Source organism: Ambystoma mexicanum, chromosome 9, assembly GCF_040938575.1.
Source record: "Ambystoma mexicanum isolate Mex_15411 chromosome 9, UKY_AmexF1_1, whole genome shotgun sequence".
Taxonomy (NCBI): domain Eukaryota; kingdom Metazoa; phylum Chordata; class Amphibia; order Caudata; family Ambystomatidae; genus Ambystoma; species Ambystoma mexicanum.
In genome coordinates, this window is record NC_090931.1 from 622,608,506 (window position 1) to 622,635,362 (window position 26,857).

A 26,857-nucleotide genomic window follows, 5' to 3' on the forward strand; every position below is an offset into this window, starting at 1 on the left:
TTGGGTTGGGTGTACCTCTAGATCTGTGCGCCCCTCTTTCTAAGAGGGGCGCACAGATGTAGAAGTATACCCAAACCAAAACGATTTTTATAAAATGAGGGACAGATGCAAAACAAGAGCCTCTTGCTTTGCATCCGTCCCTCAATTTTGAAACATCATTTTCCCCCGGCTTTCACCCAGGCCGCCAGAGAGAGACACTGTATGAATGGAAGAAAGGGCCATCCATAATGCGTCTCTTCTCTCCCCGGGGGGGGGCTCAGCCCTGACTTCCCCTGACTTCATTCTGCAGTGTGGGGGTGCCCGGGCCCCGGAGCACCCGCGTACTCGTCGCCCCTGATTCCCTGGATATTGACATAGTCAGTTTCTGGTGAGATGCAATGTGTGTCTAGGATACCCTGCAGCGCCCTCTCGTGGCGACATGTATTATAGTTCTAATGATCTCCACTCCTCTCGCCCTTGATTTCCATCACAGTTACCACATGCCCGGACCCCGGCGATGTTGACCACAGCCGAAGAGTCATCTCCAATTCTAACTTTCCTGTGGGGTCCACTGTGCGCTTCACGTGTGATAAAGGGTACACTCTGACCGGAAGCAGCACCCTCACCTGCTACAACCGTCAAGCGGGAAAGCCCAAGTGGAGTGACCGCATTCCCAAGTGTGTCCGTAAGTACCGGCTTCGTTATTTTTGTATTTTCTTATTTATTTAACATTTGTAGAGCGCGCCTAACCCATAGGCATCTGGGCGCTGGAAAGCACAGTAATACAATTTACAGGAGTTGCCATGAGGGAATGGCAGTGGGAGGGTATTTCTTTGAGCCGTGTTGGTTGCCTCTCTCCGATAATAAGTTATGTTTATGGTGACTGATGGGGTACAGCTTGTTAATATGTGTAGGAAAGCTAAGGTTTGGTTTTCTAGTTTATAAAAATGTGCATTACGGGGGAACGTGTTTTTTGTTCTGGACAAAGTATGTGCCTATCTCCAGAGAGAGGAGGGTAAGCATGTTAGTAAAATATGCAATAACAGCCCTTGTGAAAGGGGTTGCTGGTATCTAATAGTGCATTAACGGCCCTTGCAGAAGGCCTAAGGGCAGTAGTCTACAGGCCCTTGCAGAAGGCCTAAGGGCAGTAGTCTACAGGCCCTTGCAGAAGACGTGGTGCTTTACAGGGTGCTACCTGTGTTAAGAACCTTTGTGAGCGCTGTCTGTGGTGCCTCAGAAAAGGAAGGTGTATTAATGTTATGTTATGTTATGTTATTTTGCATTTATATAGCACCTTATGTACCATTGGTATGGTCTGAAGGCGCTGGTAGGTTGAACGCCCTTGGGAACCGGAGTTCAAGTCAGTAGAGAGAGTCCAGAGTTAAAGGGTGCGTGTGAGCACCGGCTATGTGTGCAACTAGTGTGGCCTTCGTATAATAGCTGCTTCCTAGCGGTAGGTGTGGTGGTTGAGAGATCAGGAGTATGTGTTCGTTCTGGCAGGAATTATCCAGACCGAATGTGGCTGCGTTAGGCCTGAGAACGCCTGGCTGGGGCGGGGGGGGGGGCATTGTAACCAGCAGTGTTTACTTAGAGTGAGGGGGAGTATGCGGCAGATGTTGGTATGAGAACAGTTATACCAAATGGTGTCATGGTATCTCTGTGTTCTAGTTGAATGGTGGTGTAAAGAAGAGAGTAAGCGTGGTAATGTGATATGATGGGTTACATACTTTTTCAAACGTTCAATGCACTCCGAAACATTCCATGTATGTCACTCAATTTCGTGCACTACAGTCCGCCCCGCGTATTCCCTTCCCGCCCCACGCACTCCAGTCCACCCCACGCACTTCAGTCCGCTCCACGCACTCCAGTCAGCCCCACGCACTCCAGTCAGCCCCACGCACTCCAGTCAGCCCCACACACATCAATCCGTTCCATGCACTCCAATCCGTTACAGGCACTCCAATCCGTCCTAGGCACTCCAATCCGTTCCAGGCACTCCAATCCGTTCCAGGCACTCCAATCCACGCACTCCAATACGTTCCATGCATTCTACTCTGTATTCTGCTGCTCTGTGAACTCATCCGGTCTATGCAATCATCCGTTCTGCGCATTTTTTCGCTCTAGGCACTCACCCGCTCAACATGCACTCGGCACTCATCCGCTCTACACACTCATCTGCTCTACGCACTCATCCGCTCTACGCATTCATCCGCTCTACGCATTCATCCGCTCTATGCATTCATCCACTCTATGCATTCATCCGCTCTACGCATTCATCCGCTCTACGCATTCATCTGCTCTACGCAGTCATCCGCTTTACACAACTCATCCAAGCATTCCAGTCCTCACCACGTACTCCAGTCAGCACGACACAGTCTAATCCGTTGCACATACTCAAATCTGTTCCACGCACTCCAATCAGTTCCACGTACTCCAATCTGTTCCACGTACTCCAATCCGTTCTACGCAGGCTCTATGTACTCATCCATTCTACGCATTCTTTCGATCTAGGCACTCATCTGCTCTACATGGACTCCGCACTCATCCGCTCTATGAACTCATCCGCTCTAGGCACTCATCTGCTTTACGCATTTATCCGCTCTACGCATTCATCATCTCTATGCAACTCATCCGCTCAGTGCAACTCATCCGCTATAGGCACTCATCCGCTATAGGCACTCGTCCTCTATAGGCACTCGTCCGCTATAGGCACTTGTCTGCTATAGGCACTCGTCTGCTATAGGCGCTCGTCCGCTATATATCCTCGCATGCTTTACGCATTCACATGCTCTACTCGCTCACCTGCTCTACGCATTCACACGCTCTACGCACTACGCACTCACATGCTCTATGCACTCACACGCTCTACGCAGTCATCCGCTCTACGCACTCAATCACAACTACGTACCCCTCCTTTCTTACGCACTTATTCACTCATCCGTTCTACGCACACATCCGCTCTACGCACTCACTCGCTCTACGCACCGCTCCTTTCTTATGCATTAATTCGCTCATCCGCTCTGCGCCCTCATCGGCTCTAAGCACTCACTCGCTCTACGCACTGATTTGTTCTTATGTACCCCTCCTTTCTTACGCACTCAGTCGCTCATATGCACTTGTCTGCTCCATATAGTCGGCGGTTCTATCCATTAGTCTGTTCTATGCAATCATCTGCTCTAAACACTCTTTCATTCTTACACACTCTTCGACTCTGCGCACTCTTCTATTCGGCGCACTCTTCTGCTCGGCGCACTCATCCACTCGGCCCACTCATCTGCTCTGCTCACCCATTCGCTCTCCGCGCTCCTCTACTCCACGAACTCTTGTGCACCACGTACTCATCCACTCCATGCATTCATCCGCTCCATGCACTCATCCGTTCACTGCACTCGTCCGTGCCTCCTTCTCATCTGCTCTATGCACTCGTTCTTTCCACGCATTCATCTGCCATATGCACTCATCAGCTCTACAAAGACGTTCACTCATGCATAGTTATCCACTCTATACACACATCCACTCTATACACTCATCCGGTCTGCACATTCCTCTGCTCCAGCGTTCTACACACTCTTCCGCATTTCCGCACTCATCCGCTCTACACCCTCACCCGCTCTACATACTCATCAGCTCTATACACACATCCGCTCTACACACTCATTTGCTCTACGCATTCCTGCGTTCTGCACACTTCTTTGTACTTACGTACTCAACCGCTCTACACAGTCGTCCGCTCAGCACACTCATCCGCTCAACATACTCATCCATTCTATACACTCATCCGATCTACACACTCATCTGCTCAGCGCATTCATCAGTTCCACACGGTTCGTCGATTTCTAGTGTTTTCATCTACTCCATTCACTCCATTCATTCATCATGCATTTCATCCATTTCATTAATTTAAATCTCGTTACGGTTTTCGTACGGTTTATTCTTGTTATACACTTCACTGCTTTGATCTACTTTACTCATTCTAATCTGTTTGTCCTTTACTTTATATTATCGTTATTAGATGTCAATTTCTCGCATCAAGTAGTTTGCTGGATTGTGTTATTAGATGTCAATTTCTCGCATCAAGTAGTTTGCTGGATTGTGTTATTAGATGTCAATTTCTCGCATCTAGTAGTTTGTTGGATTGATGTCATTCAGATGCAGTTATTCTGTTTGGTTTAGCTTGCGTACGGGATGGTTTTAGGGGAAGAGCCAGGTTTTCAGTAGTTTGCGGAAAGACATTAGATCTTCAGTTAGGCGGATGTGGGGTGGGAGTGCGTTCCACAACGTGGGGGCTAAGGATGAGAATGATGATCTGCCTAACCTGACTGAGTTTGTCTTAGGAATGACCAGGAGGCCGGCTGAGCTTGATCTTAGAGTTCGTGGAGGGTGATAAGGTTTTAGTTTGTCTTGAAGATATTGAGGTCCGGTTTTATGTAATGCTCGATGGGAGATGCATACGGTTTTGAAAGTGACCCTTCTGGCCACTGGAAGCCAGTGCATAGTTGTAAGGGTTGGGGAGATGTGGTCTCTTGGGCCGAGCGCAAGTAGTAGTTTGGCTGTGGCGTTTTGTGCCCTTTGAAGTTTGTTCAGTTGATAAGCGTGGACTCCGAGGTAGAGGGGCCTTGCGTAGTCCAGTCTTGATATCACTATTGATTGGACTGCGGAGAGTCTGTTGGGAAAGGATAGATATGGAAAGATGCACCTGAGGGTTTTAAGGTGGTAGTGGCAGGACTTTGAGATGTTGTTGACTTGGCGCGAGAGTGTTAGGTCAGAGTCAAGGGTGCATCTAAGGTTTTTCACTGAGTTAGAGGGGGTTGGTGAGTTGCCCATGGCAGATGGCCAGGGTAGTGGGTGTGGAAGAAGTTCGGAATTGCCACATACCATGATTTCTGTTTTGGAGGGGTTTAACAAGAGGTGGCTTTGGGTCATCCAGAACTCTATGTCGAGGAGACAGGAGGAGTGGTCAGGTCGGGCGTTGGGCTTTGAGTTCAGGAGTTTTAGAATTAGTTGAGTGTCATTAGTGTAGTTGTAACACAGGATGTTGTGTGAACGAATTATTGGCAGGAGGGTGATCAAGTAGAGATTGAACAGGAGGACAGATAGGCATGCTCCTTGAGGGACTCCTGTGTCGACTGGTCGGGCTTGGGGGGAGTAATGACCCATGTGATAGGATTTACTGGTCTCATAGAAGGGAGGCGTATTAATGGCCCATGTGATAGGAGTTGCTGGAACCATAGAAGGGAGGTGTAATAAAGGCCCTTCTGATAGGAGTTCTGGTACCATAGAAGGGAGTTGTATTAATGGACCATGTGATAGGAGTTGCTGGTACCATAGAAGGGAGGTGTATTAATGGCCCATGTGATAGGAGTTTCTGGTACCATAGAAGTGAGGTGTATTAATGGACCATGTGATAGGAGTTACTGGTCTCATAGAAGGGAGGTGTATTAATGGCCCATGTGATAGGAGTTTCTGGTACCATAGAAGGGAGCTGTGTTAATGGCCCATGTGAGAGGAGTTGCTGGTCTCATAGAAGGGAGGTGTATTAATGGCCCATGTGATAGGAGTTGCTGGTCTCATAGAAGAGAGGTGTATTAATGGCCCATGTGATAATTGTTGCTGGTCTCATAGAATGGAGGTTTATTAATGGCCCATGTGATATGAGCTGCTGGTACCATAGAAGGGAGGTTTATTAATGGCCCATGTGATAGGAGTTGCTGGTACCATAGAAGGGAGGCGTAGTAATGCCCCATGTGATATGAGTTCCTAGTACCATATAAGGGAGGTGTAATAATGGCCTATGTGATAGGAGTTGCTGGTGGTACCATAGAAGGAAGGTGTAATAATGGTGCATGTGAAAGGAGTTGCAGGTACCATAGAAGGGGGGTATATTAATGGCCCATGTGATAGGAGTTGCTGGTACCATAGAAGGGAGGCATAGTAATGCCCCATGTGATAGGAATTGCTGGTACCATAGAAGGGAGGTGTATTAATGGCCCATGTTATGAGTTGCTGGTACCATAGAAGGGAGGTTTATTAATGGCCATGTGAAAGGAGTTGCTGGTACCATAGAAGGGAGGTGTATTAATGGCCCATGGGAAAGGAGTTGCTGGTACCATAGAAGGGAGGCGTATTAATGGCCCATGTGATAGGAGTTGCTGGTACGATAGAAGGGAGGGGTATTAAAGGTTCTTGTGAAAGGGGGCGTGGGGGCCTCGGATTGAGCAAAGAGCATGAAGTGTCTCGGGGGATCTCCCAAATGCTTCATCCTTGTACTTGCACTACAGGTCCTTGTGGAAGGCAGCCAAGGGCCTTAGAAGGGCAGGTGGGTGCTTTAGCAACCTTTCAAAAAAGGGACGCTGGTGCCTCAGACCAGGGGGGGGCAGTATCATTAAGGGACGTTTTGGAAAACCTGGCTTCTCCCCTTCTTTCCCACTCTGCAGCGGAAATATACGAGCCATGCCGTCACCCAGGCCTGCCCCAGAACAGCGTGCTGACCCCAGAGAAGCGGCTCTACCAGCCTGGCGAGTCGCTGCAGTACTCCTGCCAGGCGGGCTTTGCCCTGACCGGGCAGGGTGGCATTAGGTGTGTGCCTGGCCACCCCTCTCAGTGGAGCAGCCCGCCCCCTGCCTGCAAAGGTGAGAACTGCTGAGTTCTTGTACACTGGTTTCTAGTTCTGTAGAATGTACATGATTCTTTCTGGGGCAGTTTTGTATGACTGCATTTATCTCTGTCTATAGTTAGTATGTGTTATGAGGGGTTACTTCACTTTGTGATGAATTGTGTAATGTTATGAACATTTATATAGCATACAAACCTCAACGAGGCCAGCAAGCATTTAGAGCATGGCAGTTTTAGATTTGAGGGTCATGAGTATTGGTGTGCATGCTGTGCATGTATGTTAGGCTGCTTATTTGTACATGAGTGAGTGTTTGCAAGTGAGCTTCCCTTTTGGTGTTATGGGGGATGAACTCAGATGGGGAGTGCATCAGATGTGTCATAATACGGTTATGGCACATGGCTGCATTAGTACTCTGAGAAGGTGGTGGGTTTGTGGCCGTATGTTAAGTGCTGTCCTGTTTGTGCCAGGTGTAACTCATTGCAATCATTTGCTGGGTTTTTAAGACTGTTCACTGTTGCCCCTTAGTCTTGTTATACTCTCTCCACTCATTTCATCATGACAGTGCCAGTGTTTGTGAGATTCACCTCAATCCACTGTGGATATACTTTTGAAGCTTGCACATGTTACACCACTGTTTGCCTGTGGTGCTGGAATTGACTAGAACTTTTCTAAAGAAGATTCTTGCCATCATGGTTTCCATTAAGATAATCTCTGAATGAGATTTTTTGTGCATTGTACACTTTCACAGGCCAATGTGTACTGCTTTGGGAATTAAGGGTACCATCCACTGACCGATGGACAGATAGAGAAGGTTAACCAGACACTTGTGTAGTATCTATGGTGTATTTTAATTCCACACAGTCCAATTCTAAGACTTTGCTGCTCACATCAGAGTTTGCTTATGATACTTAGTTGTATTCCGCTCCTTATGCCAGGCCTTTTTTGCCTGTATTAATCATGTGAATCCCTTACAGTTGTTTATAGCTGCTTCTGGGGGGATTTTCAATGATATGCATAAGGTCTGTGATATGGCGGCCTTAATTATAGGAAGTCTAAAAAAACTATGAAGGCATTTACGGAAGGTTCTCAAATAAGTTCTTGCGTGCTGGTGTAGGCAGTCTGGTTTGGTTTCCACTTTTTTCCCAGCTCGGTCAGTCGCTGCCTGTGATACTTTTACCTTTGCCCTTTTTTGGTAGCCCGGCTCATTATTCCTATTTCTGTTTAATTGAAATTGTGTAAGACACGTAAGATTCTTCCATTTGTCATGCCTGTTTGGTGAAATCCTTTGAAACATGCGCGTTTAGACTCCCATTATCTGTTTTGGTGGATGGCAATGTGAAATCAGCATTATCTGAGTGCTGTGAGTGTCATACTTGCCAGGGAATTTTGGAGCATTTGGTTGGGTGGAATGGTTATCCTGCAAGTGAGGTTTTGGAATCCTGCCACGTTTGTTAGTGCAATGTTCTATGAATAGTTCCTTCACAAACCTTGTGCTCTGGGGCAGATGGGCATTCTTCTGTGGCAGTCTGCTTCATTGGAAAAGACCTGGCAGCAATATTCGGTGCCTTTATAGGTACAGGTGCCAGGCTTCCAAGGAGGGCCAGTCTGATGGGTCAACATGTGCATATTTGGGTTCCTTTATGGCTGTTCTGCCCAATCTGCTGCCATGTTATGCTGAAGTAACTACTGAGTGAAGCATTCATGCGTGTCTCCTGCATTGTATGCTGTTTCCCTGACTGTGGCAAGATATTCACTCAAACTCCATTTGAAGTGGCTTCTGGGCTGTATCTTAGGGAGCTGGCATGGAAGAAAGCTTTGTCATTCCTCTTCCTCTTACCTCACCTCCATAGATCTTGTGCTACAGAATTTAAGCTCGGCTGCTGCCGTCCTGTGAGCGCGGGCCAAAGGACTTGTTCTGTGGCTTTTTCTGCTCCACTCCATTTCCTCAAGCAGGGCATCGCCCCACTGAGGACACTCACTCTACTTTGTATCCACTCCTAAGTTGTCAGACTGGCACCAGGGAATGATTGGCCTTTTCTACACACAAAGTCATAACAGATGGAATTTTTGTTCTCGGTTCGCAATAAGGAATGGGCTGGATGAAACACCTATTGGTACTAAAAAGTGGCTTCTCTCTAAAGAAGAAGGGGTTCATGAATGCACATGTGTCATGGATGGGTTAAAGCAAAGTGGGGGTTTTGTCTGATATTTTTCATGTTAGGGTTCTAAATATTCTTCCAATAGCCTAATCCTAAATGTACTTGCCCCTCCCGGGACACCCACATCTACAAATGCCTGAAACAAAGAGGCCAACATCAGGATTTCAATCTGCTGTGTACCAGTCCACAGCCTCCGATGCTAGTAGCGCAAAGGTTTCAAACATTGGTCACCAACTCTCAGACCTACTCTTAGGAGTACACCCCTGAGCTAGTCCAAAAGAACAAAACAACGGGAATATTCCAGGGAAGGTTCCTTCGGAGCGACTCGCCGTCTGGGCTTCTCCTTCTGCCTCTCTGCTTCCACCTCTCCCACCAATGTGGCCTGGCCACTTCTGCTTGCCGGCCACATCAGGGCCTGTCAACCTTTATCTGTAGACGTAGTCCTACCCCGGCTTTTATGCTTCACACCAAGACCTCCTTTGATCTTGACTGTTTCAGGTGCACAGCAGGTCCTTCCCAGCTTTTCACGAAAGGTCCTATCTGGACTGTGACCTTCCCAGGCTTCACGACAGACCCTTCCTGGACCTTGGCTTTCCCAGGTTTCTTAATAAGTCTCCCCTGGACCTTGGCTGTCTTAATGTCACAGAAAATTAAATGGGTATTTATCCCCCTAGCATTCAGGGACCTGGTCAGGTAATCTCCAATATGTCGCCCTCCTGCCATGGATCAATGTTTGATCCTTTTACCTGGGGTTACTAATGGTAAGCCTTAGGGCGTGGCTTTCCAATTCCCCTACAATTCAGGGGTACATGGGTACACCACCAGGCAAGACCCTGTCCTCGGGGTACACAGGTCTTAGTAGCTCCCAGTGGCAGAGACTCTTAACAGGCCTTCTGGGCCTGGACCAAAATCCTCCAGGCTGTGGTAGCCTTGTAGCCTTTCCCCAGGCTAGAACCTCCTCTGACAATTTTCCTCCAGCGTTCTCCCCTTTAATGAACGGAGTGGTCTTGTACACGTCTGCTCGCACCTAAATTCTCTCCTCAACTGCTCTGCTCTAAGCCCTTTTATACACCCTGTGCTGGTGAGTATTTTCTTGAGTCTTCGCCTGATTATTCCCCATGGTTCTTTCGATTCCTTCTGGCGATTGGTTGTTCCCTTGTGGATTCCTAGTCAAGAAATGATTAATTCCCTGATGAACTACCAGTCAGTTATTGGGGGCCGCAAGGCTAGAAAGGCATCCGCAGTGGTTGGTGCCAGAGGCGTTGCTAGAGGGTGGGGGGCTAAAGGGGCTACAGCCCCAGGTCTTTTGGTTGTAGCCCCGGATAGAATCTCTGGGGTTACAACCAAAAAGCTAGATAGCCCCGAATCCTGACAGTCCCGACATTAGCGTAGCCCCAGATCTTTTCCAGGCGTAACAACACCCTTGGTTGGCGCCATCTTGGATTCAGTTCTCTCCCGGGATGCAGGTGCGTGGCTTTCCAGAAGCTCTTACACCTGTGAACGCAAAGGCATGCTGGTCTTCGGATCACCCCGGTATTTGTTCTCGGTCTGGAAAGAAGTAAATGCTTCTTCTGCATGTTGGCTCAACTCTGAGGAACTGTTCTTAGAGTTCCTCACTTTTTCATAGTTTATTGGTTCTATTTCTGGCGCCGCTTCACTCTGCAGAACTGCTCTTAAAGCTTCTCACTTTGTCACAGTTTAGCAGCTCTATTTTTGGAGCTGCATTGACTCCATGAGATGCATTCTGGTACAATGAGTTCCTATAATCACTAGCCTGAAGGGCTTCCTTCAGAAAGCGTTCACTGTCACTAGTGGGGGTAGAGAGCCAGCCAGATCCCTCCTCATCCACCATCTAGCAGGCACATCAGATTACTGGCAGACCAGCCATCTCCCTGATGGCTCACTTCCTCCAAATATCGCGATGGAGAATTCAAGTAAGTCACCACACTAGGCCATAAGTTTCCACCAGACACTGTGAGTCCCATCACTGGAACTTTGCTCCTGAGAAGGGTGCAATTGTGCATGGTGTAAGAACTGCACTCAAAAAACATTCGCTATTGCAAATACATAGGACCTCATCACGAGTTGGGCGGTATCCCGGCGGTATTACTGCCAGGCTACTGCCAGAGCTAATAGCATTACTGCAAAACCCACCGGCGCTATTAGCGCCGGATCACAGGTTTGGCGGAACGGTAATCCCCCATTCCCCATTGGATCCAATGGGGAATTTTCAGCGCGATTACTGTCGGCGGTATTACCGTGCCGTAATTGCACCAAAAATCTGCACATTCCCGGCGCATTTACCCCCAGCTCAGAGCTGGGGGTGAATACTGCCAAACCCATGAATTGGCAGACCCTTAAGTGTGGCGGTAATAGTATTCAAGAGTTACTGCCAAACTCGTGATGAGGCCGTTTGTCTTTCAATGCATATTTGTAGCTGTGCACTTTTTGCCCCAGTACTGATACAATGCAATATGATGCTGCACTTGCGCAATCTTAATCTCACTAGGCCTAGTAAAATCATTGTCTTTGTCCTCCCTTTGCTTCACCTCCCTTGCCTCGTCGCGCCTTGAAACACTTGTGTATAGGCGCGTTATAAATGTCATATCATATGACAAATCAAGTTTCGGCGATGAGGCCTCAAGTGTGCTTGGAGCGGCCCTTCCTCATGAAGAGCTGCAAGGATCACTGCCTCAGTTTGGATTATCCTGGCTATGTTTCACGTCTTTTATATGAACATAGAAGTGTGTGCGTGTTCTTTCTCTGTGCCTGGCAGAGGGACTGACAGATTCTATTGTATATCACTGCCAAATCCTAAAATATACTCATGTTTCTATTTTTTCAGCTTCTACACCTGATGTGTTCTACACAAACCGCCAAGACAAGTGTGAGTATATGTGAATTGTATCCTAGCTCTGTTCTCCACATATGTTCCATTGCTATGCGTTAGCGCTCTACAAAACTTCAATAGAAAACAAATACATTTCTGTTTTTGAATGAGCGTTGATTCAGCCTACGCCGCCAATCATTTTGGCGAGACCGTCTCTGAGAAAGTGAATGCCATCCATCTTGAATTCGTTCTACATGACGATTGTGGAGCATGTTGCAAGGCGCATGCCGCTGTCCCATTCTTTGGGGCAAGAAATCTATGACTTGGTAACCCATTTTAGTGCCCTCTTGAAGGACGCTTTCTGCATCTCCTGGTCAACCAGTCTCTGGGTTTACCCTGAAGGGGACCTGCAAGACCTGTACTTTTTAGCTCTGAAGTGTGTGCAGGACAGAAGGATTCAAAGAATTGGGGCCAGCTTTGGGAGATACATGTGGTCTTTTGCTAAACCTGAGGCATCGAAAACGGACATAGAACACAAGGTCCTGCCCTGTGAGGATCATCCTTAGTTTAGAAATCTTGAGTAACCTACCTCCTCGTGTGAGCAGAAAAGAAAAGACTTTCTTACTAGTGTCCCCTCTCGTTTTGCTCTGGTTTGTGAAAGAAGAAAGACTACAAGAAGCATCGAAAAGAGGCACATTTGGAAATGGCTCTATTAAAAACATGAATAGAAAACAATCTTTGGCAATGCCAACAGTGTGTGCTTTTGTTTAGGGTTAGAAAAAGCATTTGCCAGGCACAGTCGTACTGGTATTAAATGTCCATTGAGGGTAGCACGTGGAAAATGGTGTGAGTACCTGGACATCTAGTAGCGGTACCTGGCAAATGCCTAATACTTATACATAAGTAAAAACGGTTGGCTTTGCCAATGCTGGTTTTAACTGGACTTCGGTGAAAGACACACACAGTGCTTATAAATCGAGTGGCTGAAGGCAGACCAGGTTAAGACTTTTTTGTTACACCAGTAGTTGGTTTACAACTCCAATTAAGCCATGAACTCTCAAAAGACCGCTTTGAAAAAACACTTGTAGGCACTTCCAGCACACAGTTTGATGGTAAGGCTTGTCTAAAGTGAAGAAGAAAAAAGAAGTGAGCTCAAAGAGTTTCCAGGAGGAGGGGTTTTGGACGGGGAGGGGCAGGAACTGGGTGGGACTGGCCATAGGGATTACCATGGCCATGGGCAGTCAAAGGATGGACAAATAACCAAACAACACCTACAAGCTTTGTGTCCCTCCTCATATGTCATTTCACCTGTTGTGTTTCAGAGTTTGAGAGGTGTATGCAGAGGGATGAGTTTTTTTATTAGTGGGGTTGGTTATAGGCATGACTACCTATATGTGACACAAGATGATAACTACAATTCTGTCTAGATGTGACGCATGCTGCTGATGCAAGCTGATAACTACAATTCTGTCTAGATGTGACACAAGCTGATAATTACAATTCTGTCTAGATGTGACACAAGCAGCTGATGCAAGCTGATAACTACAATTCTGTCTAGATGTGACACAAGCTGATAATTACAATTCTGTCTAGATGTGACGCATGCTGCTGATGCAAGCTGATAACTACAATTCTATGTAGATGTGACGCAAGCTGAATGTGACACAAGCTGATAACTACAATTCTGTCTAGATGTGGCACAAGCTTATAATTTCAATTCTGTCTAGATGTGACACAAGCTGATTGTGACACAAGCTGATAATTACAATTCTGTCTAGGTGTGACACAAGCAGCTGATGCAAGCTGATAACTACAATTCTGGCTAGATGTGACACAAGCTGATAATTACAATTCTGTCTAGATGTGACGCATGCTGCTGATGCAAGCTGATAACTACAATTCTATGTAGATGTGACGCAAGCTGAATGTGACACAAGCTGATAACTACAATTCTGTCTAGATGTGGCACAAGCTTATAATTTCAATTCTGTCTAGATGTGACACAAGCTGATTGTGACACAAGCTGATAATTACAATTCTGTCTAGATGTGATGCAAGCTGCTGATGCAAGCTGATAACTACAATTCTGTCTAGATGTGACAGAAGGTGATAACTACAATTCTGTCTAGATGTGACAGAAGCTGATAATAAGACACGCTGATAATTACAATTCTGTCTAGATGTGACACAAGCTGATTGTGACATAAGCTGATAATTACAATTCTGTCTAGATGTGATGCAAGCTCCTGATGCAAGCTGATAACTACAATTCTGTCTAGATGTGACACAAGCTGATTGTGACATAAGCTGATAATTACAATTCTGTCTAGATGTGATGCAAGCTCCTGATACAAGCTGATAACTACAATTCTGTCTAGATGTGACAGAAGGTGATAACTACAATTCTGTCTAGATGTGACAGAATTTGATAATGAGACACGCTGATAATTACAATTCTGTCTAGATGTGACACAAGCTGATAATTACAATTCTGTCTAGATGTGACGCAAGCTGCAGATGCAAGCTGATAACTACAATTCTGTCTAAATGTGACAGAAGCTGATAACTACAATTCTGTCTAGATGTGACAGAAGCGATAATTAAAATTCTGTCTAGATGTGACGCAAGCTGATAATGACACACGCTGATAATTACAATTCTGTCTAGATGTGACGCAAGCTGCAGATGCAAGCTGATAACTACAATTCTGTCTAGATGTGACAAGCTGATAACTACAATTCTGTCTAGATGTGACGCAAACTGATAATGACACACGCTGATAATTACAATTCTGCCTAGATGTGACGCAAGCTGCAGATGAAAGCTGATAACTACAATTCTGTCTAGATGTGACACAAGCTGATAATTACAATTCTGTCTAGATGTGACGCAAGCTGCAGATGCAAGCTGATAACTACAATTCTGTCTAGATGTGACAAGCTGATAACTACAATTCTGTCTCGATGTGACAAAAGCCGATAATTACAATTCTGTCTAGATGTGACGCAAGCTGCTGATGCAAGCTGATAACTACAATTCTGTCTAGATGTGACGCAAGCTGAATGTGACACAAGCTGATAATTACAATTCTGTCTAGATGTGACGCAAGCTGAATGTGACACAAGCCGATCAATGGGCTCTTTCTGGGGGAACAGTCGCTAACTAGAAATGGGCACATGCAGGCTGCAAGCTCTTGGGTGCTGGGGAAGATGAGATATGAGAGAGGTGGGCTGGGCTGCTCTCGCTTCTCACAAACCCCATCGCTACGCCCCCTCCCGTGCACAATGCAAACCCCCAAAGAAATGCCCCTGCTGTTTAAGGTGCAGTGCACTGAAGTGCAGGTTTAAATTGCTTCCTACACTTTTATTTTAAAACGAAGACATTTCGGAACGGTTTCTTTTTAAAATAAAAGTATTGGAACAGTAAAACAGAATTAAAAAAAGTAGAAGAGCAGCGCTCCCGCCCACTTCGACCACTGGTTTCAGGCCACTTAATGCTCTGTCACCGATTCTGCAGCCTTTAGAATGAGGTGGTTACTGGAGACAATCTTCACAGAACCCTTTCATGGGACCCGGGCCTTCCAGCTGAGAGTTGTGCTCGGGTGATTATTCGTCGCCTTGCCCTCTTCGCATGGATTTGTTCGCACTACAATATCGCCCTCGGGATCTGTATTGATTTTGATGAAATCATCCTCTGCGCTGATCCGGGGGCGCGCCGCGGTGACACTCTGTCGAGTTTTCTCGGCCTCTTTATATTCCGATCAATGGGCTCCTCGGGTATTAATGCCTGGTTCTTTTCAGCCATTCACGCCACCGCTTTAGAAGCAGAAGCGTAATGGGGCTCAGAGCAGGTAATAGAGCAAAGGCCTCCTTGACAGCTTCATTTATTGCCGAGCACGAGCAAGGGCTGAATTTATCACAACTCTCCAGCAGAGGGCAGCAAAACATTAACTACCTGTACGCATGATGGCCAGGCACTGGTGTAATGTAGTCGGAGGTTTACTCCCTAAGTGAATTTATTTTCATTAAAAGTTTGCATTTTTAAAGTGCTCACACAACCCGAGTGGGCATCGCGGCGCTGCTACAGGATATGTCTTAGTGGCGTATTTATGACGCACTTAGTACCCAGAGGTTTCTAAGAGCGGACCCGGGGATCAAACCTGTGTTGCTTCGTGCCGTCTTGCTCCAAGTCAGCACTTCCCACAGAGCTATCCTCCCGGGACAATTGAGAAGTATTGGTGACCTAAGGGCAGCGAAAGCTTTGAACCTCCGGCAAACCCATTTAGTAAGCAGTAGCGGCGGAACGATGGGCCCTCTATTATAGGATGGAGTCATGTCCTGGCTGAGAAAGGAAGGGAAAAGAGAGCAGCAACCAAGTCTCCTCGGGGTCTCCCTCTCTCCTGGGGCTGCCAACTCCTTGCACCATCGGCAGCGTGCTCTGCTGGCGCTTCTCTTGCCAACAAGGTCCCTCGGTCAAACTAAGGGACTCTCCGTTTACCCAGGAGGCGGACAACAGCGTCAACATTGATAATATGTGCGCTGGGATTCCACAGCAGCAGACAAAGAGAAGAGATACTCTCTGGCTAGACTGTCTCTCTTTCCCGGACACCCCCTCGCGCCCCTCAGAGTATTGTGGCCCGATTGGAGTCCGGGCGAACAGCTCCTGCCGGGGCTGAGGTCTCCCAGGCCGCTGCGAATCACCCGGTTTGAGTGTCAGTCTTTCTCTTATAATGGTTTGCAAATAAACCTGGGGGGAGGTGGCTCGGGAGGGTGGCTAGGAGCTGCGCATGGGCCTGCCCTCCGTGTCCAGCCTCAGTGGTCAGATCCTGCCTCCTCCATCCCCCCACTTTCCTCTTCACTGGACCCTTGCACACTCGTGCCTGGGGGCCTGTCTCTAAGACGTGGGTCTGTCCCTGGGGTTATCGGTCAGCTGTCCTCCTAGCCTTTCTGCAATAGGTGTAGCCATAAGACAATGGGTAGGCATTCGACTAGCGGCCTTCCACTGTCCCTATATAACCGCCAACTAAAGGGTTCTCCACCTGACTGACACCTTCCTTCCCCAAGGTGTGCTATTTCTCTCTCTCTCTCTCTCTCTCTCTCTCTCTTTCTCTCTCTCTCTCTCTCTCTCTCTCTCCTTCCTCATCTCCTCCCCCCTCTTAAATTCTTCCTCCTCTTTCCTGATCTTCGCCTCTTTCAGCGTCTTCTCAACTTTCCTCTTCCCGTTGGTGTCCGTCTCCACTAACATCTCGAGTACGATCCCCCTCCTCCTTCCTCTTTGGCCTTCGTCTTCAGTGCCTCAGACATGTTTCCTCTTTTCTTCGCTCCTGCTCACTCTCCTACCTCTCCACGCCACACCTCCGCCTCCTTCTACCCCTTCACTAGTCCCAGCCCCATAGCTCCTTCTGCACTTACGCTCCAGGTCCCTCAGCACCTTCACCCCCTCCTGACCGCCCCGTTCTTCCCGAGCTCTCACCAACTGCTGCCTGCCTGGCTCTACCTGCACCCCCCAGCCCCCTACTTCTCCATCTCATTCAGCATCTCACTCCTACACCTGTGCTCCAGCGCTCCCATATCCCTGGCATTTGTCCATTTGTACCAATAACCTTATCCTTGCTCATCCTTCAGTTCCTTTAATTTCCCCTTAGTAAGGTACAGAATGAGACAGTTCTTCATTTGGCAAAAAATGGCTGCAGATTTATTTTCACAACATCATAAAAAACACTGCACACATTAGTGAAAATAGTTCAGCTCTGTGTCCAACAACCTGCTTCCCCCATTTCTTGCACAAAGTCCACAGTAGGCCCAACTCTCCCAACCCTTTGTGCCTGAGCCCTGCCTGCCCTTGCAGGTGTTCGTGGGCGGGGAGAGCGCCGTTTCTTTGGGGGAAGCTGGGCCCTTATTGTTACCACCAGACGCCGCTGCAGCTTAGGCTCCTAAGAGGCGCTGGTCCGAGAAGAACAAAGACCTTTCTGGTTTACTCATGGCTCATTTGGAGTATGTGTCTTGTGATTGGTCGCCCAAACACTGCCACGCCACGGGTGGGTTACCGTCCACCGTGGCTCCTTCCTTTCCATTATTTACAATTCCAAGAGCTTTGTACACACATTCCAGAAAAAGAGCTCCATCCCCTTCGCCGACAAATGTACTCCATCCTTTAGATAATAATCCGGGGATTTCAAGTTGATCAAGCCATGTCTGATTTGTTTGAAGCCTCTACCCTTACAGAATTTGGACATCGCGCAATTCATTTTTCTCCTTTGATCTTTCCACCGCCGCGTGGTTCTCTGTTCCCCTCCATTCCTGTCTGGGAATTATTTCTGACCACACAATCTCGGTCTCCCCCAGCTGCGCTGACAAATCCTGCGATGAGAACATCATCTCCCTCAACAAAGCCCCCCTTCCCATGCTTGTCAGGTCATTAGCCCCTAGAATGATGACCAAAACCTCCGGCTTCTGCTGCTTACCCAGCAACTATGCCCTTGCAGCTGGGCCCAGCTCATCCCGGGCACCCTGTGCCACCATATCCGGTATTCGCCGGCCATCAGCTCCTCCTGCTCTGCCGTCCAGCTTGCCCCGGCCCTCGACGCAAAGGAATGCCCTACCGCCCAGATGGACTGCCTCCTCCTCCTCTGTGCTCCTGCTAGTGGGAAGGAGATGAGAAGGCAGCAGATTAACTCTACATTTTTTCAGGCCTGATGTATCTTTTACAACACCCGGATGTCCACCTCTCTATTTGCTTGATTTCGTCAGACCCTAAGACTCCTGCTGCTGCAGAGGTGGCTGCCCCAATCCTAAAAGAATGTGTCCCGAACACCCCCTCCGTTAGCCCCATTTTCTCCAAGGCCATATCCATGACCCCTTTAAACTGAAAGCGGCTCAAGGCAGACCCATCCCTGTGCAGCAGCAGTGGAAACCCTACCTCAGATGGCCGCCTTTGTTGGAGGTAGTTTATAAAGGCAGCCACTGGGCAAACTATACTCCCCTGGATGGCCTGGAGTGTCACCACAATCCCCTTCCCTTTCTGATCGGTTTTTTACCTTCTTAAGCAAATGTTTACCCAAGCATTCGTAACCTGGACATCTCATAATCGCAGATAACAGGAACCCTTGCCCTCCTTGTTCTCTGGTATTAGCTTGCTCACCCTGAAGGCCCCAAAGAAAGCTACTGTAAAAGCTGCTGTGAACAAGACCCTCTCTCAATCGTTAATGCATACCATTTTTAAGAATTTAATCAAACCATGCAGTTTCACAATGTCAGTGGGCCACCTTTCATCTGGATTCTTTACCACCTGCTTAGCCCAACCTTTCATAGCCATTACAATGTAACGCTCCTTCTGGGGTCCGTTTCAGCACATAGCTTAGCATAACGCGCTATCGCTGCTAAGTGATATGCCATCCAAGCTCTGGTTTTCCCAGTCCGCCAACACCATCCCACAAAGGCCCGCACTGGCAAATCCTTCTGCCCCTCCGGCAGGATTTCGCTTTGAAATGCCAAGAACCGCTCCCAGCAGGCCCTGTTCCTTCTTGCCGTGCCTGGTGCTAGTGCTGTGTGTATCAGAGAACTCAGATCACCCCAATCATGCCCCACCAGTGATCCTTGAACAGGGTCATCACTTTCCTTGCTTCTGGATAGTTCCCCCCAGAATTTCTCCCACTGTAAACGAGAGAGTCAGCGCCTACATTTTTTACCCCTGGAATATGTTGAGCCCTGACCGCGATGTTCAATGCAAGCAAGCTCTTGGTGAGTTCTCTGAGCCGTTTCAACACCCTTAATTGTTGGATGACCCCTGATTGATGATCTGCACCACAGCTAGATTGTCCGACCACAGCGACATGTTTTTGTTCTTCAACTGTTCCCCCCACATTTTAAATGCTACCACAATGGGAAACAGCTCGAGCAATGTGATGTCCCTGGTGATCCCCTTCTCATGCCACTCTGTTGGCCAGGCCTTACCACACCAATTGCTGTCCAAAATCGCCCCAAAACCGTGGGCTCCGGAAGAATCTGCAATAGCCCAAGCCTCTCGCTGCTGGCCCATTCTCCCCTCAACAGTAATACACCATTGAACTCATCCAACAAATGTTCCCACATCCTGAGATCATCCTTTACTTTGGCTCCTAATCGGACATGTTGGGAGGCATGTTGCAATCCCACTGTTTTAAGCTCAATACCTCTAGCAAACACTTTCCCTGAGGGGATGACCCTCCCAACAAAATTGACGTTACCACCCAGCGTTTGCAGTTCCCTCAGGGTTGCCTTGTTTTTACCTTTCAACACTTTGATTGTCTCTTTCATCCTCTGCATCTTGTTATAGTGGAGCCTGCACTCGCCCTTGACCTAGTCAATTTCGACCCCCAGAAATGCCAAGGTTGTGACTGGACCCATTGTCTTCCCCTCTGCTAGCGGGACCCCCATAACATCCATCAAACCCTGAAATGTGCTCATGAGAGCCCTGCACTCCCCGGGCTTTTCCTTGCCAATGAACAAGAAGTCATCAAGATAGAGCAAGACCCACCCCTTTGCACCCTCTGCCTTAATGCAAACTCCAAGAAGGTGCTGAATGCTTAAAAGTATGAACATGAAATAGCACAACCCATTCGTAAACATTTACCATAGAAATACTTGTCCTGTACCTTGAACCCCAGCAAATGATGACTCTCTATGTGGTTAGGTAACAACCCGAAGGCTGATTCGAGGTGTGCCTTTCCCATTAGGGCACCCTTCCCCGCTGATCTTACCATCTGTATAACATCGTCCAAAGAAGAGTAATGTACCCGGCACAGCTCTTCCGCTATGCCATCATTCACAGATTCCCCTTCCGGGAAGGAGAGGTGGTGGATCAAGCGATACTGGCCCTCCTGCTTCTTGGGAACTAACCCCAACAGTGACACCACAAAATTCTCCATAGGCGGCATGAAAAAGGCCCAGCCGCTCTACCCAATTTCATTTCTTTACCCACTTTTTGTGCCACCACCTCCGGCATCCCAAATGCAGACTGCAAGTTGCTTGCTTCCTTGCCACCCATTTTTCCTGAATATGGGATCCTGAAACCCTACCTGAAACCTTCCCACAGCAATTTTGCATCAGCCCTGTTGTGGTACACATTTAACAAAGGAATCAGAGCGTGGAGTTTAACTGGCGTGGGTTAACATGTTTTAATTACACTCTGGCTTCCCTTTGGTTTGTCAAACTTGGGCATGGGTGGTTGATCAATACTCCCGCTTTGGCTTCTCCTTGGGCTTTGTGCTGCTTTTATGCTTCCTTTCATTTGAAGAGGAGCTACGGGCCCCAGCGCTTCCACCCTTTGCATGCCTAAATCGACATGCCTTGCCAAAGGGGCAGTCCCCCTCAGCAAACCTCCAGCAATCTGCTTGTTCCCCCTGGTAGCTAGACCGGTTGCTCCAGGAGGAGGGCCCGCGAAAGGACCCCCTCCCTCATTGGGAGTAACCCCCTCTTCCTCTCCAAACTTGGGATTTCTTCCCTAGGGGTTTGCCCCCAGACTCTCTGGCGGGCACCATCTTATCTATGTACCCCCGACATCCACCTCATCCCAGGACATAGTGGGCCAGACGTGTATTTTGAACCTAAAACCCTGGTCATATTCCAACCATCCCTCACCCCCATATTTTAGGTATAGGCTGTGGATATATTCCTCACACGCGATCATTGCCAATGCATCCTGCTGGAATTTCTCTAGCGTAATGGACATATACATGCTAAATGCTGTGAGCCATTTGTGGATGGTGGGTTCCACCTTGGCTCTCTCCCTTTCCCTCTTCTTCTCCTCTTTCTCTGACAGGTCCCTCAGGCCCTCCCCTTTGGGTACCATCCCCACCAAGTCCAAAATGTCAAAAAACTCCTTCCTCCAAAGCTTTTCCTTAGTGGCCCATGGGATGTGCCATACCAAGGAGTTCACTGCCACTACGGACCGAAGCAACGCCTGGCATTGGTCTCCCATACTGGGTTATATTACCCCAAACTCCACCCTGCCCCAGATTGGATGGGGTTGTTGCAGCTGACTGCGCCCCTTGGATCTCCCCACTAAAAGTGTGGACCCCGGGGCCCTTGTCCCCAACATGCCAGCCCCTGTTGTGTTCCTGCAGGAGATGCTCCTACCAGCGGCAACTAGCTAACCCCCTAAGGGGCCAGCGCTGGGTAAAGCAACAGCCTGATACCGCCCTGCTGGAATTGCCCGCACCTGAGGCAAATGGCTAACCCCCCCTATGGGGCCTGCGTTGGGTAAGGCAAAAGCATGATACACCCCCATCCCAGGACACCCTGGACCCCGATTCAACCCTTGATGGTTTACTATTTCAACATTATTTTCCACACTCTTAACAGTACTTTCATTATTACACAATCCTTGACCCCGCCCACTTCTCCCCCATGCTTGCATGCACTGCATGAACATACCGTTCACCATCTCTACCCGGGTTCCATGCCTTCCTCGACTCGCTCCAAGGTCCTCACCGTTCGCCGAGCGCTCCGCTGAGCTGTTCTGGCTCCTTCGGCGCTGACCCATGTAGTCCTCTCCTGCTCCGCTGCTCCCGCTGACCACCGCACTCCTCTGCTGCCACGGACACCGACGCAGCTTCTCCCACATTGGCAGGCCTCAAATTACTTGATCCGCGATGGCTGCTCCTCTCCTGCACGGCGGCCTACGGCACCAGCACCGTGGCTTCGCGTCCGACTCCTCGCTGCGACTGCTGCTTCCTGGCTCCGCTCCTTCTTCTCAAGTCCTCAAGCAGCACTTTGTGACAAAAATGAAAACAAAACGAAGTTCCTCTACGTCCTCTGTGGCGGGCGTCCTACTACAGGGGCTGGATGCTTCCTGCAGTAGTACGCCCGCTAGTTACAAAGGGCTTCCCCCGCCCCTTTCTTTTGTCAGCCCTTCGTGGACTTCTGGACGCTTTGACGCTCTTTTGGCCGGTGCCCTCCCCCTTACACATGGGGGAGGGAGGAGGAGGAGGAACCTGCCCACGTTATCGGGGTGCCTCCTCCATTTTTGGATTCTCCGTCGTCACCTTCACTCTCCACACCACTCCCTTCAGACCGTGGATTTTATACGCATGGGCGCCGTCCCCATGGACTGGATCTTCCCCAGGGGTCTGCAGCTGGCATCCACGTTTGTCTCTTCCCTCAGACTGGCAGGCACCTACTACATTCCCCTCACCGGGAGTGGTTAATTGGTTGGCGTGTATCTCATTCTGTTCACGCACTGAGCGTTCAAGAGGCACGTCCGCCATCTTTGATTATTTCAAGGCATGCATGCAATCAGGGGCACGGGGGCTAGGTCCCACTGTGGGGGTCAGAGCTGCTCTTGTTCCCTGCACGAGTCCCTCTTTGTTTGCAACTGTGGTGGTTAATGGGGCGTTGATGCAATGAGTCTTGGCCAGCTCGCCTCTCAGGTGAAACACAACACGCTTTAACTCTGGTAGATTGCATGCCGGCCCTCTCAGTGGTGTCTGCCATAGCCGGACACCACGGGTCGTTTCCCAAAGGACCCATTGACTTTTCCATGACTAGTGAAAAAAGCAGCTTCTTCCACAGCCTTATATATCGGGCTGGAAATGCAATGGACCCCTACTGGCCCCTACCATTGTTTGGGGGATGGAACCAGGTGTTCCTTCCCAGAACACCCCGAAGTCCAACATCACTCAGCATATGGTGGAGCCCAGTCCACGAGTCACCACCACACACACCCTCAAGGGCATAGAGGGTCTTTGTCACAGATAGAAGGCATATGCCAGCCATTAACCCCTGGGGTGAATGCCGGCATCCCGACAGCTAAGCAGGATTCTGGGCTCCTAGGCAACGTGCACCATTGTAGCCATGGACCCTGATGCCTGTCAGGATTCTGCCTGTGCTTACTCCCCTGTTCCATTCAGTGCCCCTGCCCCCTGGGCTCCACTCTTACCATCCCCCCACTCACCTGTCTTCCTCTGTATCCCTCATGGCCCCCTCCTGTGCGCCATATTCCGCTCACGCTCTCAATGCCGCTGTCCTTGCCGCATGACCACACTCTTCCCACAGCTCATCCCATGGTCAGGGAGGAAAAAGGGGTTCCACCCGCTAAGCGGCCAAGCTTACGTGTTACTCAGCAGCCAGTTCCCAGTTCCACACTCTTCTCTTATTGCAGGTGCAGACTCTCCCGCTACCATCCAGCCCCCATGGCAGAGTGCAAATAACAAAAGCACATAAGAGGCCTTGGTGCCCACAGCCCCTTGCAATATACTTCATGGTTTGCAAAGCAACTGCCAACATTGCAATGCCTGCTGTGCTGGCAGACAACGTTAGGGGGTAGATTGCACATCAACCTACAGTGCATGCAGGAAAGGACATGTCACTCCTTTGGCAAACCAGGTCAGTGCACCATTGTGCCGCGAGGCACTACCAAGAGCAAAGGAGCACTTTACAAATGACTTGTAACATAAAGATTTGTAATAAACTTGCCGTACAGCACTAGTTTGCTGCACATGCCTAGAGATCATCCACGATGACTAAGCATGAACTGCTTGCAAATGTACGTCTTCACGCGTCAGATGACCACCTGGCAAAGCTCTGCAGCGGCCCACCTCGCCAATCCCTGCTATGAGTAATGGTTCGACTGGAACCAGGGCCCTGAGCCCAGCGGAAGAGCACTGCCCGACCACCATTCTCGTTCCCCAGCTCCGTGTTTGCGAGTCACTGTGACATCAAACAATGTGGCGTTAGCACCAGTTTATAGTCATTCCATCGACAGCCAAAGCATCTAATGCCATACCATCAAAAAATGCATCTAATGCATTTTTTTCCTTTTTATTTTAATGGGGGGGTCCCTACCTCCAACACCCTGTTTTTTTTACCTTTAAAACCCACTTTTATTCAACTAAACCCTTTCCGGGAGCCCGAGTTAATGGCCCGATCGAAGTGAGGGCGATCAACAAGGACTCGGGCCGTTAACCTTGCCCACCCCGTTCCAGCCCTTGGAAAAGGGTGCTAACGCCATTAGCACGGCCTGGATGTACCCCAGAATACACCACAAGAGCCTGTGATTGTACCCGCTGATCTTCCTGCCAACAGCCCGGATATGTCTTAATACTTTGGGGGTAGATTCTTTCCTTAGGCTCAACCCACCAAGGCTCTCTCGTCCATTACTTGCGACTTGGTGATGATTGAAGGCGATTTCATAGATGCCTGAAGACTTGGCAGCCCCTTTGACCTCACTGCACCATACGGTCACCGGGAAACATCCTCAGTGCCTGGAGTTGAGATCTTTACATATTGTCTGGCATACTTCATTTCCCCCCTGCCATCATGCTGTAGTGACTGCAAGAGGAATGAGCACTATATAACACGCATTGGCAATGCCAACAGTTTTCTAGGCATGGGAAAGGCATTTGCCAGACACTGCCAGGTGGTATTTACTGACCATGGATGGTAGCAGCTGTGAAATGGTGTGAGTACCTGGGCATATAATAGCAGTGCCTGGCAAGTGCCTTAAGTGTATACACAAGCCTGAACTGTTGGCTTGGCCAATGCTTGTTTTTAACAGGACTTCAGTGAAGGACACGCAGAGTGCTTATAAACTGAGTGGTTGAAGACAGACCTGGCTAAGACTTTGCACCCGCAGCGCGTTTACTCCTCCAGTTAAGTTATTAACTCTCAGAAGACTGCTTTGAAAAAACACTGGCAGGCACTTAAAGCACAAAGTTTGACGGTAAGGCACCATAAAGTGAGCTCAAAGAGTTCCCATGTGGAGGTATTTTGGGCATGGAGGGGCAGGAAGTGTGTGGCCATGGGCATAGGGCCTGGCCATCAGCGGCCAATCGGTGGGTAAATAACAAACAACACCTACAAACTTTGTGTCTCTCCTCATATGCTATTTCTCCCTAGCTGTACTCTAATGCAATAGTTTATACTTTCGGGTGGTGCTTTACCGCCACCTAATAGCCAAAACTAAAAACAGCATATACAACAAAATAAATCAAATTGAAAAAGATTCCCCAAAAATTAAACCTCACCGACAACAGCACCCAAAAGTAAAAGAAGTATTTAAGTCTGATGACCTCATCTTGAACAATTTAACACTATAAAATATTAGCATGATATTTATTTCCTAAATCAAAAAAACGACCACGCAAGTTAGTAAAAAAATATACATATATATATATCCTTCCTGTCTGCAATAGAGAGGAAGAACGAGCAGCAGCGGCACCTGGGTATCTCGAATGATGCTTACGCTTTTGCCTGGTCCACTCCTCACCGAGTTCTTCGGTAGTTGTTAAGGTTCATGTGTTAAAATCGCAGCAAAAAGGCTGTTGGTTTGCCACTGCAATCCATGTAAAGGATGTGGGGGACAGCCCCGCAACCATTATACCATTTAAGAGGAGCGGGGGACACCCCCACATCCCCCGCTCCCCTTAAATGGTGTAATGGGGTACACCTTTAACGGGTTAAACCACAGCATTTGTGCCGCAGTTTTTTGTACAGGCGACATTCTTGCCGCAATTTTATCATTGCATACCGTTGTTAAGTGCCACTGAACATTTTAACAGGCTCGGACCAGCCTATAGGGCAATAGCCACATGGCCGAACCAAAAATGCAAAATGCTGGTATGGGCCAGTTTTTTTGCTCAATGTGGGCCGGTTTGAGGAGTTACTTCACTATGCGGCAAATAATTTTGACCAGTTTTGCTAAATAAATCATCTTTGCACAATTTTGCATCACATCCTATCCGAAAACTCCCCCTTTGGTCCTATTATAAATGTGTGACAAAAATAATTAATTGTCATTTGCAACTGTGGGCCACTTTTTCATTGGTGCCCGAGACAATTTTGTGGCCAGTCCGACCCTGGTTTTCAAGGGTTTGGGGTTGGCACGACAGCGCTACCTTTTTCATTGTAGAAGTCACAGAAAAGGGGCACCTCTATTTTTCATGAAAAAAGCCACATCAGCACAGAGATAATACTCTAAATACACCTAGCCAAGTGAGCTTACAATTATCAAAAGTTGCCAAGTTTGATCAACTGCACCCTGTAACGTTTTGTTGCAAATTTGCCATTTGTGAATGTGCAACATTTTTTGGTGCCCGGGTCGCTTTTTTGTCACAGTTGTCCCTGCATCTTCCTCCCTCTCCCCCTGCCTTCCTTTGTTCTTTTTGTGTGGGTGTGCCCTTTTTCCTGTATCTCACACCCTCTCCCCTCCTATACCAATCCCCGCCTCAGCCACCCACTATATTTGATTCTATTCCTTTCACTCGCGCTCTAGCCCCCATAGAGAGTTCAACTAACGGGG

The 26,857-nt window shown here is 48.5% G+C and overlaps 1 protein-coding gene across 3 annotated transcripts in view; it reads left to right on the top strand.

Moving 5' to 3' along the window:
- Positions 1-26,857, top strand: part of SEZ6 (seizure related 6 homolog) — a 1,141,307-nt gene that overhangs the window by 1,101,617 nt on the left and 12,833 nt on the right. For all 3 annotated transcript variants that reach the window (XR_011274646.1, XM_069615298.1, XM_069615299.1), the window contains exons 12-14: positions 473-664; positions 6,414-6,608; positions 11,597-11,638. Coding sequence is in view for 2 of the 3 variants with exons in the window: in XM_069615298.1 (XP_069471399.1) it covers positions 473-664; positions 6,414-6,608; positions 11,597-11,638 (429 nt within the window). In the remaining variant the exon portion in view is untranslated. The remainder of the gene's footprint in view (positions 1-472; positions 665-6,413; positions 6,609-11,596; positions 11,639-26,857) is intronic.